Genomic DNA, 17,512 nt, shown 5'->3' on the forward strand with positions numbered 1-17,512 from the left:
TTGTATTCATATCATGTTTCATTTAGTAAGCTCTATACATTTTAAGCATACACAGCAGGGTATCCTTGGGGATAAAACGATTAACGTATAGACACACACACACAAACACAATAGTAGGCACAAATGTTTATCCAACGGAAGAGGAGGATTATCACAAGATGCTACGATCGGACTATTAAAAATGTATGTATTTGTTTTACCTCCGGAACGCGCTCAGAGCGTAGCGTAATATCTGCAGGCAAACCATGTATTAAATGCAAAAGCAGGAATCCTTAATTAGGATTTTGTTCATTAAAGGGACAAACAGTAACGAATTATCTTCTAACGTTTTTTCGTTAAAATCTCACGTTAATTCCTATCCTGTGCATATGGGTTTTTAATTTGAAAGCCAAAAATCATATAAAAACAATCTTGATATTTATCATCTCATAGTGAAATTGAAGGCAGCTCAGCGGAAAACATTTGACCAATCACAGGCTAGCAAAGATTTCCTTTGAAGACTACAGAGAGAGCGACGCCTAACATCTAAGCCACACAGTCAACCACAGTGTATCGTTATACGGCTCTTTTGATGTACATCAAATGACTAAATTACCTGTTCTATTCTGTTGCCTCCAACAAGTGATCGGAACCCCTGGAGTATCGAGGATGCAAGGCACCATACAATAGAGTTCGACGCTAGCGCGCTTCATGGAATTTGCCTCTGTCTAGTTTGCATTTTTATTGGCTATGAATGCCAACTGAAAGACATTCAATGCTTAAATATAACCGTGGGTTGAAAATTCGTTTAAAAGCTGTGTGTGTGTGCTTTGTGGATTAGCATTCGTACCAAGTCCATGTGGAACATACCGTACACAGGGACGTGGCACGAAAATTTTTAACCAATAGTATACATATATATATTATAGATACTATAACATATATATGTATACTATTGGTTAAAAATTTTCGTGCCACGTCCCTGTGATACCGTACTATGCTATATTACAATGATTTTTTCAAGATTTCGTTTTTTTGCGAATCACGAAAAATACCAGTAACGTATTTAAAAGCCAAAAAGGTCACAGTACAGATACACAATACCCATTTGGAAACCAGCTTTACTTGTTAGCTTGCTCTGTCCATATCAACTTCGCTAGCCAAGGGTATTAGTCCGATTCTCTTTCTATTACCCTTGGCTTATCTGACTTCAGAACGGGTGGTCCCGCACTGCGCCACCTGCTGGATCACCGCAGTTGCGCCCCTTCCATTTACGTAATAAGCAACCAATTAAAAAGCTCGTATCATTGTTGTATGGTTGAAAAAATGGCAGCGCCCTATGAAACACGCGTGTTGTTTGCGACAGATTCAAAATACCAAAGATGAACATGTGTGTGAGTCATTTGTTTATTAGTGAGTTCGGCCACCAGTTTTTGCGTTTCATGCAGAAGTTCTGCAGTGTCCAATTTTGTAACGAGATCGTAGTATATCTTTTAATTGTTTAATTTGTGAAACATAAACCATGCACGTACTTTCCAATCTGTTTGGAGAGCAACGTCTTCAAGACGTTCATTTCGCTGGTATAAAACATCTAATTGATTAAATAAATAATAATATAACTTCGCTAAGAGTTGATGTTGACAGACATGCCTGATGCCTCATTATACAAATGTAGGTCACTATATATACTACCGCTTCAGTTCAGTTTTGTTGACAAATCAAAGCTGCATTTTCATTGGTCGCCTGAACCTAGCCGCATCCAATCACAATTTGAAAGCAAAAACACCTGTTCTGAAGTGAGATATGCCAAGGGTAATAGAAAGAGAATCGGACTAATACCCTTGGCTAGCGAAGTTGTGTCCATATATATACATAAATATTTACATCCCTCGATACCCTTATATAAAGGCACAACGAGTTTTTGTTACGGTCTTACTGGCCAGACTAAAAAATCCTCCCGGAACGGGAAAAACGTAGTGGAAAAAAAGGTCACGTGCTTATACCTCATTCATGCCATTGGCCGGAATATACAATTGTATTATGGGTAACTAGTGATCACGTGATTGTGTGTTTACTTCCAAATATGGTGATTGTTTGCTTGCAATTTCTTCGGAGAAATTGATTTATTTGAAAATATTTAGACTCCGAAATGATATTAATATTACATGCATATCATTTGACTTGCACATGTATTATTTTACTATAAATAATGAACTGAAATGAGTTATAAAACTGCCATTTCCACGTTTTGTAAATAAATGATAAAATGCGAATTGACCAATTCAATAGGTCTAACCGTCTAATATAGGATCAGCGAAGATCGGCTACTCCCGGCTAAATTCGTAGAATTCTAAATTTATATTTATATATATTATTACCTGCTTTAGGGTTCAGAACATATACATAATACACAGAGAAAATAATATCTTCTTCAAAAGGCCTAATTATGTATAAATACCAGGTCAGAGAAATCACTATGTGATCACTAGTTACCCATAATACAATTCCATATTTATTTCAGCCAATGGCATGAATGAGATATAATCACGTGACTTGTTTTACTACGTTTGACCAAGGACGTATCTCACTTATAAATCCTTGGTTTGACTACAAAGAACGCGTGTTTTGTACCATTATTGGGAAAATCACCCGCGGATCGTGATTTCATTTCCACCATTTGAAACAGAATGCTTAGAGTAGACTCTGATTGTGAAACATTGATAAATTGAAGATTACATGTTGTGCCATGGCAGATGTCAAAAATTATGTACAAATGTATATATACTCGACCATTACTTGAAACATCATCTAATAAATTTTTGTTGAAATTATAATTGATGTTGACCAGGAAATGTACCAGTCTAAATTTTGGTTGAATAATGCATGGAAAGTGAATTAATCTTAACTTTTCCACTTTGTGGAAAATCCTTCAAAACGGATTTATCTCCCTTGATTAAAATGACAAACCATGTACCTTTGCTATGATATAAAGTTGTTGTTTTTTTTTCCATTTTTCTTATCTCCCTTGATTAAAATGACAAACCATGTAACTTTGCTATGATATAAAGTTGTTGTTTTTTTTTCCATTTTTTTAATTCAATAATGAATGCAGATCAAATATATTAATCAAATATGTGTAATAATTTAATTTGAAACATGTTTGTTTTGCTGAAAATTTGCAACAACAAAAAAATTGATATCAATACAAAATATTCATGAATGTTATTTTATTGTTGTTGTTTTTGTACTTGCTGTAAAATGAGAAAAACCGTGTTGTTGAGAAGAAGTTTGTTAGAATTTGAATTGTTTACAAATGGATGACAGTTGAGAATGAGCAGAAGACAATAAGGATTTATATGTCTAACAGTCACTTGAATTCCGTTATGCACAGTTATAAATAATGTTTTGCTTTTAAACAAACAAATAAATATGTCTCAGCCCTATGACTTGGCACATAGGTCAAGATCATTGATTTGAACAAGCTTTGTATCCCTTCATCCCAGCATGCTATGCCCAATATCATGTCCATGTATGAGGTTCTTGGTTATTAAGAAGATTGTAAATTGTTTACAACAGACACTGGATGATGCCGGCGGCAAAAGACAATTGCAATAGGTCACACAGGAGGAGATTAATTCAACACACAACCATTCATACTTTATATTCTTTTTCTCATAAATCATTACAATAATTCTTGTACACATCCATATCAGTGACGACGCTAACAGGAAATTAATGAATATGCAAAATGGCGTGCGAGCGTCGAAGGGTCGAGATTTTGGTGTTTGGAGGTCCGGGGGTCTCTCACGGAAAAAATATTACGATTTAGAATGGCTGAGATAATTTTTACGATGTATTTTGATGATTTTGCGAACGCCGAACGCGCGAGATTTTGGTGTTTGGGGGGTCCGGGGGTCTCACCCGGAAAAAAAGATTACGATTTTGGTGATTTTGCGAGCGACGAATGCGCGAGACTTTAGTGTTTTGGGGGGCCGGGGGTCTCCCCCGCAAAAAATATTACGATTTGGAATGGCCAAGATGAGTTTTACGGTGTATTTTGAGGATTTTAAAGCGTTCTTAACGTGGTAGTTTTTCGATTTACATTTACCTGCATTTAGAAATTATAATTGTGAATGTCGTCTTATCATTATGCAACCCTGCTCGATCTGAACATAAGACTTCACACCATCAGCACATTGTTGTTTAACTCAAAAAATAATGAATTGATTTAACTATCTTGCTTAGACATATAAACAATTTAATATTTTAAGAAACATTTTTGAAATAGTAGAATCCCTTGATGGACATTTTTAGTCTAGTTCATGTGTATTGAATTTTTATTATTAAAGGTTTGAACATTACGTGCTTGAACTTTTAGGAAATGCACCGCAAAGCGGGAAAATTTTCTAAAATGAGGTACGAAAAATGTGCAGGAGGACCGTTTTCTTCCTACGCCTTAGAACGAATATACGTACCCGGCCTAAGAAAACACCATTTTCTGTCAAAATGTCTTTTTAGCTACAATATTGCAGCTACATACGCCCCTGCAGTTGCACATTTAAAAAGTTTAATGAACTTGGTACCCACTACTGACTGATGTAAATCATGCCAATAAAAGATTGATCTTTTCTCTATTTCTGGAATTCTTTACCTTTTCCTTTCCTCTTGGAAATGTTTTATAACATGGGAAAACTAAAAATGAAGTCTATATAGCAGTAATAACAAAACACATAGCCACCTGTCAGCCATGGTTTTTTTCCTGATTGGTCACCCGAGTTCGGATACAGAATGAAACAAATACATACACTATATATAACCACCATATCATCAGGCCCATGAAATCAGCCAGTTATGATATCCATTTATCCTTTTAATCTATGAAGAGTATTTGATTCCATTACATCAGTTACATTTCCTATGAAAATTGAGCAAATAACGCTCATAAATGTGTTTCCTTATATAAACTATGGTAAAGACCCTATCCCCTGGGGAAAATTCCGAGACCCCAGGGCCATGGAATTCACAATACTGGTAGAGGGCCTTGAGACCTTTCAATCTATGAAGAGTAATTCTGACAAACAAAATGATACATTTCCGTACGGAACCTACCGAAACATAATGAGTTTGGTCCTGGGTCCCAATAGGCGGGAAGCTGCCATGTAAGCACATAAGCCCGTGTTTCTTAGTATAAAAGTGTTACAGCTTAAGAATCTTATCCCTTGAGTTAAACTTTCCTGTCTCATGCCAAAGAGGATGAATAATCTATTTCTCTTACCCTATGTAGGCACGTTCAAAGATCTCGTGTAACTTGTTTTTACCCTAGGGTGCACAGGGACCTGGCATGATTTTTTTAAACTAACAGTATACATATGTATATATACGTATCAAGGGTATGAACTCGGCAGTAGAGAAAAACGGACCTATTTTTTTTTAAACCGTGATTATTTTAATAAATGGGTTCTATACAACATTGACGGATATCTTACCTTAAAGAGAAATAATTTATCTTTCCATTGAGTGCTTGATGAACAAAATTGGCCAAGTATTGACAAAGTTATGGCTTGATGAATCGGGAAATTTACGAAAAATATGCTAGGTAGACATTTCCCTGTCCGGTCGAAATGTCGTCTCGGCTCTAATGGGCACATCAAAAACCAAGCCAAAATCACAAAATCTACGCTTGTGGTGGTAAACAGTACCCATAACTGTGTTCATCCACAATCTCCTTTAGCGGTGTCATGACCCGTACTTTGTAGAAACTCCATTTAAACATCGTGTAGCTCACTTACTTTAAAGGGCCACTACCTTTTCGAAACGGCTTTTATTTTTTAAAATAGGAATGTAAAACGAAATCAATAATTTTGTAGAGTCGCAGAAGTTATTAACTATACGTTTACTAGCAAACTTATCATCGCCTTCAGAACTGTTTAATTAGAATAAATAAAATGTTAATTTTCATAACGCGGGTCGTTTTATGTTTCCCGCCGTCGTCCTAAATGCCGCGCGGTAGTTGACTATCATTGCGCCAGACGACAAAACAGCGAAATGAATCTCCACTGTTATCGTACATTAGACAGGAAATCTTGTATATTTTTGGTGTTGTAACCTCATCTTAAGCCATCGATATATATTTTCTTTTGTTATTAATGTTTTCAAGAAACCTTTAAATTTTGCTCCGGAAAGGTGGTGGGCCTTTAACCGTCACCGCCATGTTCATTTTTCTCTCGGAATGGTTAAAAAATTTCGTGCCATTTCCCTGTGCTAGGATGAGATAGAAAAAAAATCACACTGGTTAAATAGCGGATATCCCTGTCTAGGGCAGTCCGCTAAACCTGCCTATATATTATTAGGCTTTTTTTTTTTTTTTTGCCTAATATATAGTCAGCTCGCGGTACCTCTTAAAAATGTGAAATCGTAGGCCAGATTTGGCCTACGCTACGTCAGCGGCATATTTCTAATATATCGTCCATGCAATGCCGGGAAAACGTACACATACCTTTATATTGGGATCTTATGTACTCCTTTGCCCCCATGTTACATCCCATTTATGAAATTAAACAACTGTGTACAATGAAATACTTCCGAGACCCTTCTATTTCACACATTTACCAAAAGATCCCTGCTTTCATAGTAAAACAAATAGTGATATAATAAGCAAAAGCATGTAAAGATTTTTATCAAGATCGAATGAGAAAGGGCTGTGGCGTAGAGATCTCTGGGTTGCAAATTCAAACCCTACATACGGCAGTTTTTTCTCCGGGTACTCCGGGTTTCCTTTTACTTCATAACCCTGACACGACCTTAAACGAACATTTAATGGGTCTAATATTGAAATTATATTAAGTACATATTATATTGTAATTGCTTCTAAAGTTAGACTAAAGTAAGAGCACAATCCTGCCTACCAAAAATAAAGCTGGAAACCAAAAGCGGTTTAGCTAATACAATGGCTTCATGTCTTGCTTCCGCAGGTGGTACAGAAATTAAGAAGCTCGCCTCGCTAGTGGCCGATGTAGCCTGTTTATACGGAATGTGGCCTCGTTCTGATGTGGTCCAGACGATGTCGCCACATTTACCACTGAAATCGTTAGTTCTACTTTGTCGGATTTGCAAAGCAAATCATTGATTTAATAGGTTCATGGGACAAAAATAAAATTTAAAAAAAAAACAATAGAAGAAAAATGATCACATTTAGAATTACTTTTTACTGCATTTCTTTTGTTCAAATTTTGTTTTGATATCAGGTGATTCTGCAGGGTTCAATACTGGGTCCTCTTTTGTTCCTTATATATTTTCAGTAACTGCATGCACACTATTTAGATGGTTTCATGCAAGGTAATTGCATCCTTGATAGTGATTTCCTTTACACGATATGAACAGTAGAAATGGCCACCACAGGAAATACATTATCCAATTTTGAAATCCCTTTTTTTATTTTGCTAAACTCTAAACAGAGATTTATAAAGCATTTCATTATTTCCCCCTCTAGTTTTAACGACGAGAAAAGAGAAACATTACGAAGGTCAACCGACGAGCTCCTCATAGCCATAGGTAGACACAGAAATTATATAGTGGAACTACGACGGCAGCAGAAGATTGGTTCATTTCCATTAATAACTACGTCATTAAAAAAACATAACTGGACCTGTTTTCATTAAAACAATTAACTACCATATATGGTTCAGGTTAATGCATCTCGGTGAAAGATAAGTTCACATGAAAGTTATGTTTACATGTAAATGTAAGGAAGCAACACGAAATAAGAAGCAACACGATGAACCTTTAGAACAAATCAATTATTTATATATTTTTAGAAGTCTCTCCTTTCTACTCTCTTGAAAAACGACCATTTAAACATCCTTTTCTTGTCTTCTCAGACATGTTGGGAGTTAAGTGAAAAAATAATGAAAAAGCGCCACCGTATGGAGGCCTTTAAAAAGAAGTATGATAGAAAACTGGACCGTAGTAACCATAGCAACACGTCCCGGAAGCCTAGAGCAAAGCTACAGAAAACGAGGTCAAGGCTGAAATGCTTCAGGTAGGCCTACTGACAACTTGTCTGCTATGACGAAATAGGATCAATAGGTGAATAAAACTCGTCAATTAAATAAAATTAATCAATTCCTAAGTCTTAAAGCATAAGTTATTAGGGTTATGAACCTTTGAAGGCATATTGGATTTTTTTTATTGTTTCATCGCTGACGTCACTTCGACTTGATGACGTCACCCGACATTTTATATCCTCAAACTAAAACACATATCACATGAAAGTAAACACTATAAGAAAATTCTTGAAACAGATATGGTTACCCATTTTTGATCTTTGTATTCCGGTAGTGTTCTTCAACAATCACCAAATAATGAAATATCTTATCGTTTACTGGGTATTCAGCATTAAATTCCTCATTGATCAATATTCCGTTATAGATCCGGGATCGTATCCACCAACACATACAGGGTGTCGTGGTGAGACGGATGGTGGACTGTGTACGGAATGTCCACACCTGCTTACAGTCCGCACATAGATACAAGGAAGTACAGTACATAAACATATTACTGTATTTGCATAATTCTTCTTTCTTCTCTCTATCTTCCCAGCCCCACCATCGCTTCTTTCCTAGTGTATTCTTACGTATATCCATAACCGCGCTTTGTCAAACCGTTTCCAATTACAAATGTATATCACCCCAACCTTTTACTATCAGTTCTGTTGATAGGCTACACAAAAAGCATCTGAATAAGGTAACCACTCAAAGTGTTGACTGTAATATTTAGTGCTTTGAAAAATACTGATACGCAAGATATAAGACTTGTTTCCGTAAGTCGACCGAATTCTAAAAAATAGCCGAAGTCATGTACGCGCGTTAAACCAGTAACTAATTTTTCAAATGATATACATGTATTGTTTTATTAACAGGGTGCTAGACAACATACATCTACCGGTAATACAGACAATGTGTAGGATGGGGACAAGTGTCATAGTGGACGAGCTGATACACATTCGGGACCTATAATTTCCCTGGTACAAAGGTCAGGTAGAGGTCAAACGTTTACTTAAGAAAACACTATTATAATGAAAGACATGTAATATAAAGTTTCGAGAGTTTATCTTCATCTGTAATGCCAAGAGAGGCTTGGCCAGGGTGAAATTGGGTGGAGTGAGCACAAATCCCTGTGATATGTAGTTGCTATTTCCGATGTAATTGCATTTTAATTCAGTATGCATGAGGTTGTACATGTTTGCTTATTATAACGGAATACTTATGTTGAAAAAGGGTATTATTTTGGTGTGTATAACTTCAATAAAATTGAAATTAACTGAGATATAATTACGGTATGAACTCTGAATGGTGTGGTTCCAGAAGCATCCAGTTTACATGAAAGAAACGTCAAGACTTCCGACGGTCACACTTGAGACAGGTAAGTTAATCTACTAGAACTGTATCACTGATTTATGTTATAATGTATCAACCTTAACGAATCTGAGCATTCACTATTTTTAGAACTGTGGAACTTTAAGCTCAATTATATCTTCTACTAGTATCGGTGTCTGATTGTATAGTTGCTAACATTTGTCTTTTAAAGTGTTATTTTCGCTAAATTTGCAGATTAATCCTAGATCGCAAAATTTTAATCGCGAGATATTTACAACTATACTTATGTGTTTCTCTAGTATCGTGATCGATAACAAACTTTCTGTGTTTTTCGTTCTAGTTGTTGGGAGCCTTCGTTTATCTGAGAATCTGAATGGCTACCGTCTTCAGATATCCGGACAACCTGATGCCAGTCCGACCAACCTGGGATTCCTTCCTGTAAATAAAGGTATATAATAGAACTTCATTTTAAAGATTGTGGTCTAAAGTTACGGTGTATTTGGATCCGGTTTCACCACTCAGTAACCCAAGGGATACACTAACGCTAATATACTAATGATACATTACTGACACTGTGTGAAATCCTATAGGAAATCGTTGCAGAAATTAAAGAGGGGGATCTCAAGTTAAAGAGTGTTTGTGACACTCGTCATGTACTGGCGGAGCCCACTTGCGATAAAAAGACCGCTCTTCGAAAGTCACCGTTGTGCTCATCGTTTAGAGATGCATCACAAATGTGTATAAATGCTGAAATTCTATCGTTCATTTCTTTTCTGAACCCTGTTTTCTTTTTCGAACCCTCTAAGTTCAAGTTATACGTACTTTAATTGCACATAAGAAAAGAACATGTAAAACTTGGTATGATAGGCCAACGTATAAGTTCAGAGTTGACAAAGGTGTAGTTCTCTGAAATGCGTGCATATTTTGAGTATTGTGAAATTTGTCCCATTCTATGTGTCTTTTTGTTCCAGACCTGCAAGTTAAGTGTAAACTAGGAATGTTCCATGGAGAAGTCGGGTTCGTCTGGACCCGGAAATCCCGTTATAACCGAACTAAGACCTCGGGATTTTTTTATCCGGCCACCATCTAATGACATCTATAACGGATAACACGGAGAGGTCCCAGTCTCGGACAGAACATCTCAGAGAAAACATGCGATACTATGCAATCACCATAGATTTGACTTAGACATTTTATCAAATTGAGAACGAAGTCACCAATTTTTGTCCTTGTATTATAACGATGCATTGATATGGAAATTTAATTTAAAGATTTAAGTTAAAGTAAGCTATGTATAATATATATAAATTGATATTATAATTGACCAATGTGAATATGTCTTCAGGCAGTTGATTCAGGAACATCATCTAGTCCATATAGGAAGTCAGTTCATAATTAGGAAGTTGTTATTCAATCATTGTCTGACATAATTTTAGGAAATCGTGACCTTTACACCATTCCTGCTTCCTGGTATAGAATAAACACACTCGAAAGACACTCCACAGACACTCCGGACACAACATACACTACAGACATGACACACTTCACACCAGGACACCTCGGCAGATACCAACACTAGGAAGCATGGAAATTAATTGTATGAACATGTATTTTAGTATACGGAGAAGTTATGATTGTAATTCCCGTCAGGATGTATAGGACTATATGGTCCTTTATCCACTGTACTAAGTATATATATGGAACCAAATAAAAACTATGCAACTGAAAGTCAACGCCTCCATCATCATTCAACTACATCGACATGAACCTCACAAGCAACATCAAGCCTTCCAACTCCATGTAAAGTCAGTCCTATCGTCTAATTATTCATACAAATGATATATACACGTATCCACATTTACTCGTGGACCGTTTTGGTGGCATCAATTTGATATGTATTTTTAAAAAGCTAAATAAATGTCTTGTGCAGTCAATTGAATTCTGATGTTTTAATTACTACTTAAATGTCTTTATTAAACGGAAAAGTTTAAAATGTGTTTGAAAGTGTATATCATGGACACAAAAGAAGAAAATTGCTGACTAGTAAGTGGTTGTCATTGAGGGCGTCCCGACCCTAACAAATGACTTAGACTCTGTTGCTCGATTCAGATTTCAAAATATTATACATGTATGAGAATTTTTAAGACCAATTTAACCTTCGGTTGTGCTTGTAAACATCCGGTGGTTTTTACAAACCTTTTACACCTGTATGTTCCAACTATATACATGTTTTATAAAAAGATTCCTATAAAACGATTAAAAGTTCACACTAATTCAAAGAAAAACAAGAACGACAACTCGTGATTTTTTTCCTTTTTATATATGTACGATTCATTATGATAATTTACAAGCACAAATATTAGCACCATATTAATACAATAAACATACAAATACATTATCACACTTGCGTGCTAAAATCACATACGCACATCACATCATTTCCTCGCGCATATCCGGTCCACACATCACTTCCTGTCCGCGCACCAAATATTTCAAACGATTTTCAATGTCCGCTAACCACACAAAATATAATCCTTTCTTTATTCAAAGTACATATTAAGAACATCTGTCACCTAAGCACAAATCGTCGAGTTTGAGTATCCTGTTTTTGAAGAAGGAGCATGTCCATTTTAACCCCTGTTTACAATTCCCCAGTAATAAACCGGAAGACACTTATGTAAAATGCGCAATTTTTGTTTGCGCAATCAGCACTTGTTTTGAGTCACTACAGAACAATGTCATTAACCATATCATACTGTCGTTGTCTTAGGAAGAGACGATGGTGACGATGAAACCGGCGATGATCCAACAAATGAAGACGATGTAGATGATGTTGATGAGGACGATGTTGAATCCGATTCTTGTGAAGTGTTTTCTAAATGACTCGAAATCTGTAACATACATCAAAGGGTTAATTAAAACAAAGGTGAACATTAGTTCAATTATGCGACAGCTGTTCATAGACCAATGCTTTATTCGTGAATTTCAATGAACTATTAACGCAATCGGAATTGCGAAATATTTAAAATGAACAAAGAGAAAATTTGGTGAAATATCCCATACAAACTGTTGGAGTCACTTGACCTTCAACTTACCTTGGAGAAAAGTTTCCCAGCTGTTTTGTGTTGACTATACTGCTCAGCACATTTCCGTATCGCAGCTACGGATCCGTTTTCGGCATTTAGACATCGCTTGACGAAATCCCAGCATGCAAATTTGAGATCCATGAGTTTGAATTGGCTAGCTCCACAGAGTAAACCTGTAACACAAATCAAAGACAAATTATAAGTTTGCTTCACATAATGACAATATAATTCGATTAATACGATTTGAAAACTTATGACTCGGCGTTCCGCTTCTCGTTGAGAAGTGATATAAAAATCTAAAATGGGTGGAGTCTTGTAACGAAATATAATTATCATATCACCAAAAGAATTAAATTATGCCAATTGCAATATCTTTGAGAAATTTCCGGTAATCTTTGGAAACACGTCACAAAATTTCCAAAAGCAGAAGGAAATATCTGTTGAGAAGTTGCGATTGTAATTTGTGCATGTTAAAATACATGGGTCATTGACCTTGAAAGCAACATATGACTTTCACCTTAGATCTGAAGAGTGCCTTACCTGTGACGTTTTTGACGGTGACGTCGACTGATCCACAATGGATGAACTGGACGATTTTTCGGAAATCCTCTGGTTCGTACTTCTTAACATCAATGACGAGATGAGAACCGTTTCGTGACTTCCTGGATTTCTTCGTCCTATTTTCTTCTTCTTCCTTCTGTTTCTGAAGAATCAGCTGGTATATAACCCTAGGAACAGATAGAGTGTCAGAACATGTTTAAAAATGCCATATTTTAGAAACATCGTATTCATATCCCTATTTTAAACTGAATGACACTGCGCAAACGTTTTGTTCTGGAGGGTTCTATGCTAAAGCCATTGGTTTTATTGGTTTTCATAATCGAGGTCAATAACTGATAAATCTAAATTTACCTGCTGCGAGTTCCAAGGATTGCTTTCACTCCGTAAACAGGAACTTTGGTGGGACCGACAAGGAATGTGACGTCACAAAGTTCTGGCATGGACAGAATGTATTTGAGACGATCACAGAGGGCGCTGGTACTGTTGTAATTTACGGAATCTCTAACATTGTTGTCTGTTTCTTGGTCGCTTGAATCGCCAACTTCCGGCGAAGACTCTGGGTTCGATTCATAACCGGAGGAGAATCCGATATCTGCAAAGAAATAATTTGAAATATAGTAATCTATAGTTTTATAAGTTGGACGTTGACATGCCAAAATCACAGGCATATGGGAAATAGTCATTTTCTTTGTACAATATTTTGAAGATTTTCAAAAATAAGTCTAGATATATTCAGAATGTAATTGATTTGTAACAGGTGCCTGCGCCTAAAATGACAAGTTTATTTACGAAGTTGAATCCGGTATTAAATCAAATTACAGTAGATACTATCTACCAAATGGGCAACTTATTTTACCATAAACCCCTATATATAACTTATATTCTTTAAAGTTTCATTTTAAAGTGCTTACAATATCTAATAAATGATATATTATGATTATAAAATACGGTCTCGACTTCGCCGAAGAAATTTGCTTTCTAACACAGGTGCAATTAGATGATGAAAATGATAGCACTTGCCTTGCCTGAAATAAGATATAACGTTACACACACGATCCGCAGATTCATTATTTCTATTAGATCACAAGATATTTATCTCGGCCGATATCACAAAGATATAATACACAGTATATACCATTAAATTCCCCATTCATGGAGTCACTGTACATCTATAAATTTATTTAACTTACAGTAAACGCTTGTTCACCAAAAAAACTACTTGTCGCCAAATGGCTAGTCAACTTTCAAACCCTATAATAACCAATATTAAAAGCTATTCATCGGCTCCTTTTAAATTTTTTAGTCGTAAAATAGGCGAGTTTATAATCATAAATAATTTTATTCTTATGTATACTACATATATATTATTTACAATATTATTTTTCTGTCGTTATGATAAACGAAAACATTTTTAAGCAAAAGCTGAATTCACGGTCTATCATTTTTTTTATCATTAGTATTTACATACGAAACGCTATGGGTGAAATGCTTATCATTATAAAATCGTCATTTAAAGTGATATATTTACCGACCGTGTAAATAAATTTTCTGCTGTAGGTAAACTTAGAACAACCACACAGATTGTCATGTAAAATTGTTTATAAAAAGCGTATTTGTGAAAATTAAATCTATTGAAATGATCGCTCGTCAAGTAGCCATTTATCCCAAATTTAATGCATTTTTGTTCCGTGTTTGTTCTCTAACTCGTTAACACTGAGACCTTTGTAGTCGAGATCAAAATCACAATCTGTGTTGGTACGATAGGCTTTTTTTCTTCAAATTATTCATTTATCCAAATATAGACCGTATCTGCTAAGTTAAAATACTTGCCATTTTTTCTCTGTGCTTTGCTTTCGTATCCGTGTTTTGCAATGCACAGGGACAAGCGAATTATTTATATTAGTTTGTTTCTTTGGATCTGTCCGTGTTTGAAAACACTTTCATGTAGAATATATTTCAGACGTTGAGGTGATGGAGACGGGGAGGGTGGGTATCTTTATTGTTATTCGTTTCTCTCTTTACCTAACTTTTTTTAAGTAGTCACCACACGACTCTCCGGTTCCAATAGCAATTTCTGAGATAAAATCCGAAGATTTCTGGAATTTTCTCCATTATGTTGCGAATGTCTCCAGTCCCTGTGTGACTAGATCGTTAGTTCTCTATAAGGTGTAATAAAACGGGGACATTTATAGAACAAATATGACAGCTCTTCCTTTTTAACAAATAAGTTTACCGATACTGTCGGGGTATTTTAAATCTCCATACTTCTGAAGTGTCTGACAAGATGATCTGAATGTCATTAAAGCGGTTTGAAGTTGTATCTTATCTTTATAAATGGTTTATCAAGTTTCTTGACTTCACCGTGACCTTGAAGTCGCTTAATAGACTGTGGGCCTTATACCGCTACAATTACCTAATTGATTGGTAACAGACACAGGTTCCCATAAAATCCATTTTCTCGTATAACACACATTTTAAAACGGACAGATATTTAACCAGACATGCTAACATCAATAGCGAGTGTAAAAAAAATGTCCGTCAGACAAATTTTAATCTTTTGGAGGAGCGCCTATGGCAATTGATGTTTATTTATTAAATTAAAAGTAAATAAAAACCGGTGATGGGTTAGGGGTCGTTTATCTTCTTATACGTGTGTGTAGTAAATAAAAACATCTTTATTAAAGCTCTTTACTTGTATATGATTTTGTTATCAACGTTTGGACATTGAAGGTATTTAATGGGTTTTAGGGTATAGATATTAAGGAATTATCATTTTCATATCAAATTCATTAGCGAAATATGAAATTCCTTCGCAAAGAAAGCTTTAGAAACGGTTACTTGTGAAGATGTTATTAAAAATTTGAGAAAGATGTTGCAATTAATAATATTATAATACGGTACATGAATAACTTACATGGGTATTTGCACGGTATTATCTTAAAAATGATTTTCTTTCCTAACTGCATTTTGCAAATGTGTTTGAATTAAAAACTTTACAAGTCATTAAAATTAAGAATTTTAGTTACACTTACCGTCATTATCCGAATGTTCTGTGGTCAAGATGTCCAGTTCATCATTCTGTATCAGGAGAGCTCTAGATTCCGATTTCTCCATTGTGGTCAGTGAACAAGAATTAGAATAATTTGAACGTGGTAAATAATGAAAGGCAAATCTCAGATTGATGACTAAGGTTGTTAACCCAACCCTATTTATACACAGCATAAGATTTATCCAATCAACTTAAACAACTCCAATGTCGAGTTAATCCTGTCAGCAAAGTGACATTTTACTAGAAGTGCCAAATTGTTCAGTGGTCAACTGTCATAGTGTAATCAACTTGCCCTCACGTGTGAAAACATTGGTTGTCTACCTGAGGTCGGACGCCACCCGGAATATCAACTTAAGGTATACCGTTAAAAATAAGGGTTGTGATTTTACACGACCTGTCAAAACCGGCTCGTGAGCGCGAGGGGGCGGGCCTTTAAAATTAGGTTAAATGTTTACACAAGCCTGATTGGTATACTTTAGAACCCTTACTGTAGGCCCCGACAATCAAATCCATCAAAAACAACAATGGCCTATTGTAACGGTACATGTCTGACAAGAAACTGATAATTAGGCGTGAAAATGCTGATATAAGATTTTGATACGTACATGCGAACAGGTAGTTTAGCTACATCTACACCTGGATTACATTGATTTTTTTATTATCTTTGTACAATAAAACACCTAAACTTTCACATTATATATACGTAAAGTACCAATTATGTCTTTTGTGGTGTAATCTTCCTATTTCGGTAGATTTGCCGATGATATAGCTTTATTACCCGTAATTAATATGATAAGTACTTTTACCTGTGGTAATTTATACCATAAACAGCTATAATTGAGATACAAATGTAACTCGCCATACCGGTATATAGATATAATTTATCGCAGTATAAGCCCTATAGGGATTTAATTCGTCAATTAAGACCATTGAACTGGAAATTTACACTATTCCTTCAATGAATAAGACCTAATAAACAAAATGTTTGACCTGTAGCTTTTAGAAAGGTCAGACACAGGGTAACGCGAATTTAACAAAATTTGAATTATGATAATAAATCATTCTTATACTCAAATCGTATCTCAAGAAATCTAATCTGTACATATTCGTCATTTATGACATCATACTTGAAATTTTTCGAAACCAAATTCGTATCAAATGTCTTATTACGGTTAAAATAGACCACACTTACGCTAATGAGAGTAATATCGAATGATGTTCGTCAATGGGTGTCATTATTTCGAAAAAAAATGGCCTTGACAAAACTGTCAATAAAATTAAAACATTACAAAGTACGTATTAATGAGGCTAATATGGGTTTTATGGCGGCATATTTCTGCCATCGAGTTGCCGACTTACGACTTAATAATGTCGACATAATTAAGGCATTATGTCGACATCATATAGGAAGATGTCGACATAAACAGAAGAATATGTCGACTTACCACATGAACATGCCCACA

The 17,512-nt window shown here is 35.5% G+C and overlaps 2 protein-coding genes across 2 annotated transcripts; one reads left to right on the top strand and one right to left on the bottom strand.

Annotated features, from left to right (window-relative positions):
* The first annotated feature begins 6,925 nt into the window (after positions 1–6,925).
* LOC138332714 (uncharacterized) lies at positions 6,926–11,229 on the top strand. Its single transcript, XM_069280705.1, has 8 exons — positions 6,926–7,065; positions 7,469–7,578; positions 7,794–7,867; positions 8,407–8,519; positions 8,897–8,990; positions 9,342–9,399; positions 9,694–9,801; positions 10,325–11,229. The coding sequence occupies exons 1-8, from the start codon at positions 6,926–6,928 to the stop codon at positions 10,441–10,443; spliced, it is 816 nt and encodes a 271-aa protein (XP_069136806.1). The 3' UTR covers positions 10,444–11,229.
* Positions 11,230–11,648: 419 nt separating this feature from the next.
* On the bottom strand, positions 11,649–17,301 carry LOC138333948 (serine-enriched protein-like). The gene is made up of 5 exons (XM_069282649.1): positions 16,033–17,301; positions 13,352–13,592; positions 12,980–13,167; positions 12,449–12,612; positions 11,649–12,244 (listed from the first exon to the last, which is right to left on the bottom strand). Exons 1-5 carry the CDS (start codon positions 16,220–16,222, stop codon positions 12,104–12,106), a joined length of 924 nt encoding a protein of 307 aa, XP_069138750.1. The 5' UTR covers positions 16,223–17,301; the 3' UTR covers positions 11,649–12,103.
* Positions 17,302–17,512: the final 211 nt, after the last annotated feature.

The sequence above is a fragment of the Argopecten irradians genome, chromosome 10, assembly GCF_041381155.1.
Source record: "Argopecten irradians isolate NY chromosome 10, Ai_NY, whole genome shotgun sequence".
Lineage (NCBI taxonomy): Eukaryota > Metazoa > Mollusca > Bivalvia > Pectinida > Pectinidae > Argopecten > Argopecten irradians.

Bases quoted from the DNA above. Each gene is read 5' to 3' on its own strand.
- LOC138332714 (XM_069280705.1), top strand. From the start codon at position 6,926: ATGGCTTCATGTCTTGCTTCCGCAGGTGGTACAGAAATTAAGAAGCTC. The intron at 7,066-7,468 runs GTTAGTTCTACT...TTCCCCCTCTAG, and splicing joins CCACATTTACCACTGAAATC to TTTTAACGACGAGAAAAGAG. The intron at 7,579-7,793 runs GTTCATTTCCAT...ATATATTTTTAG, and splicing joins ACGACGGCAGCAGAAGATTG to AAGTCTCTCCTTTCTACTCT.
- LOC138333948 (XM_069282649.1), bottom strand. From the start codon at position 16,222: ATGCTGTGTATAAATAGGGTTGGGTTAACAACCTTAGTCATCAATCTG. The intron at 13,168-13,351 runs GTAAATTTAGAT...ATCTGTTCCTAG, and splicing joins ATCCTTGGAACTCGCAGCAG to GGTTATATACCAGCTGATTC. The intron at 12,613-12,979 runs GTAAGGCACTCT...TTTGTGTTACAG, and splicing joins CACCGTCAAAAACGTCACAG to GTTTACTCTGTGGAGCTAGC.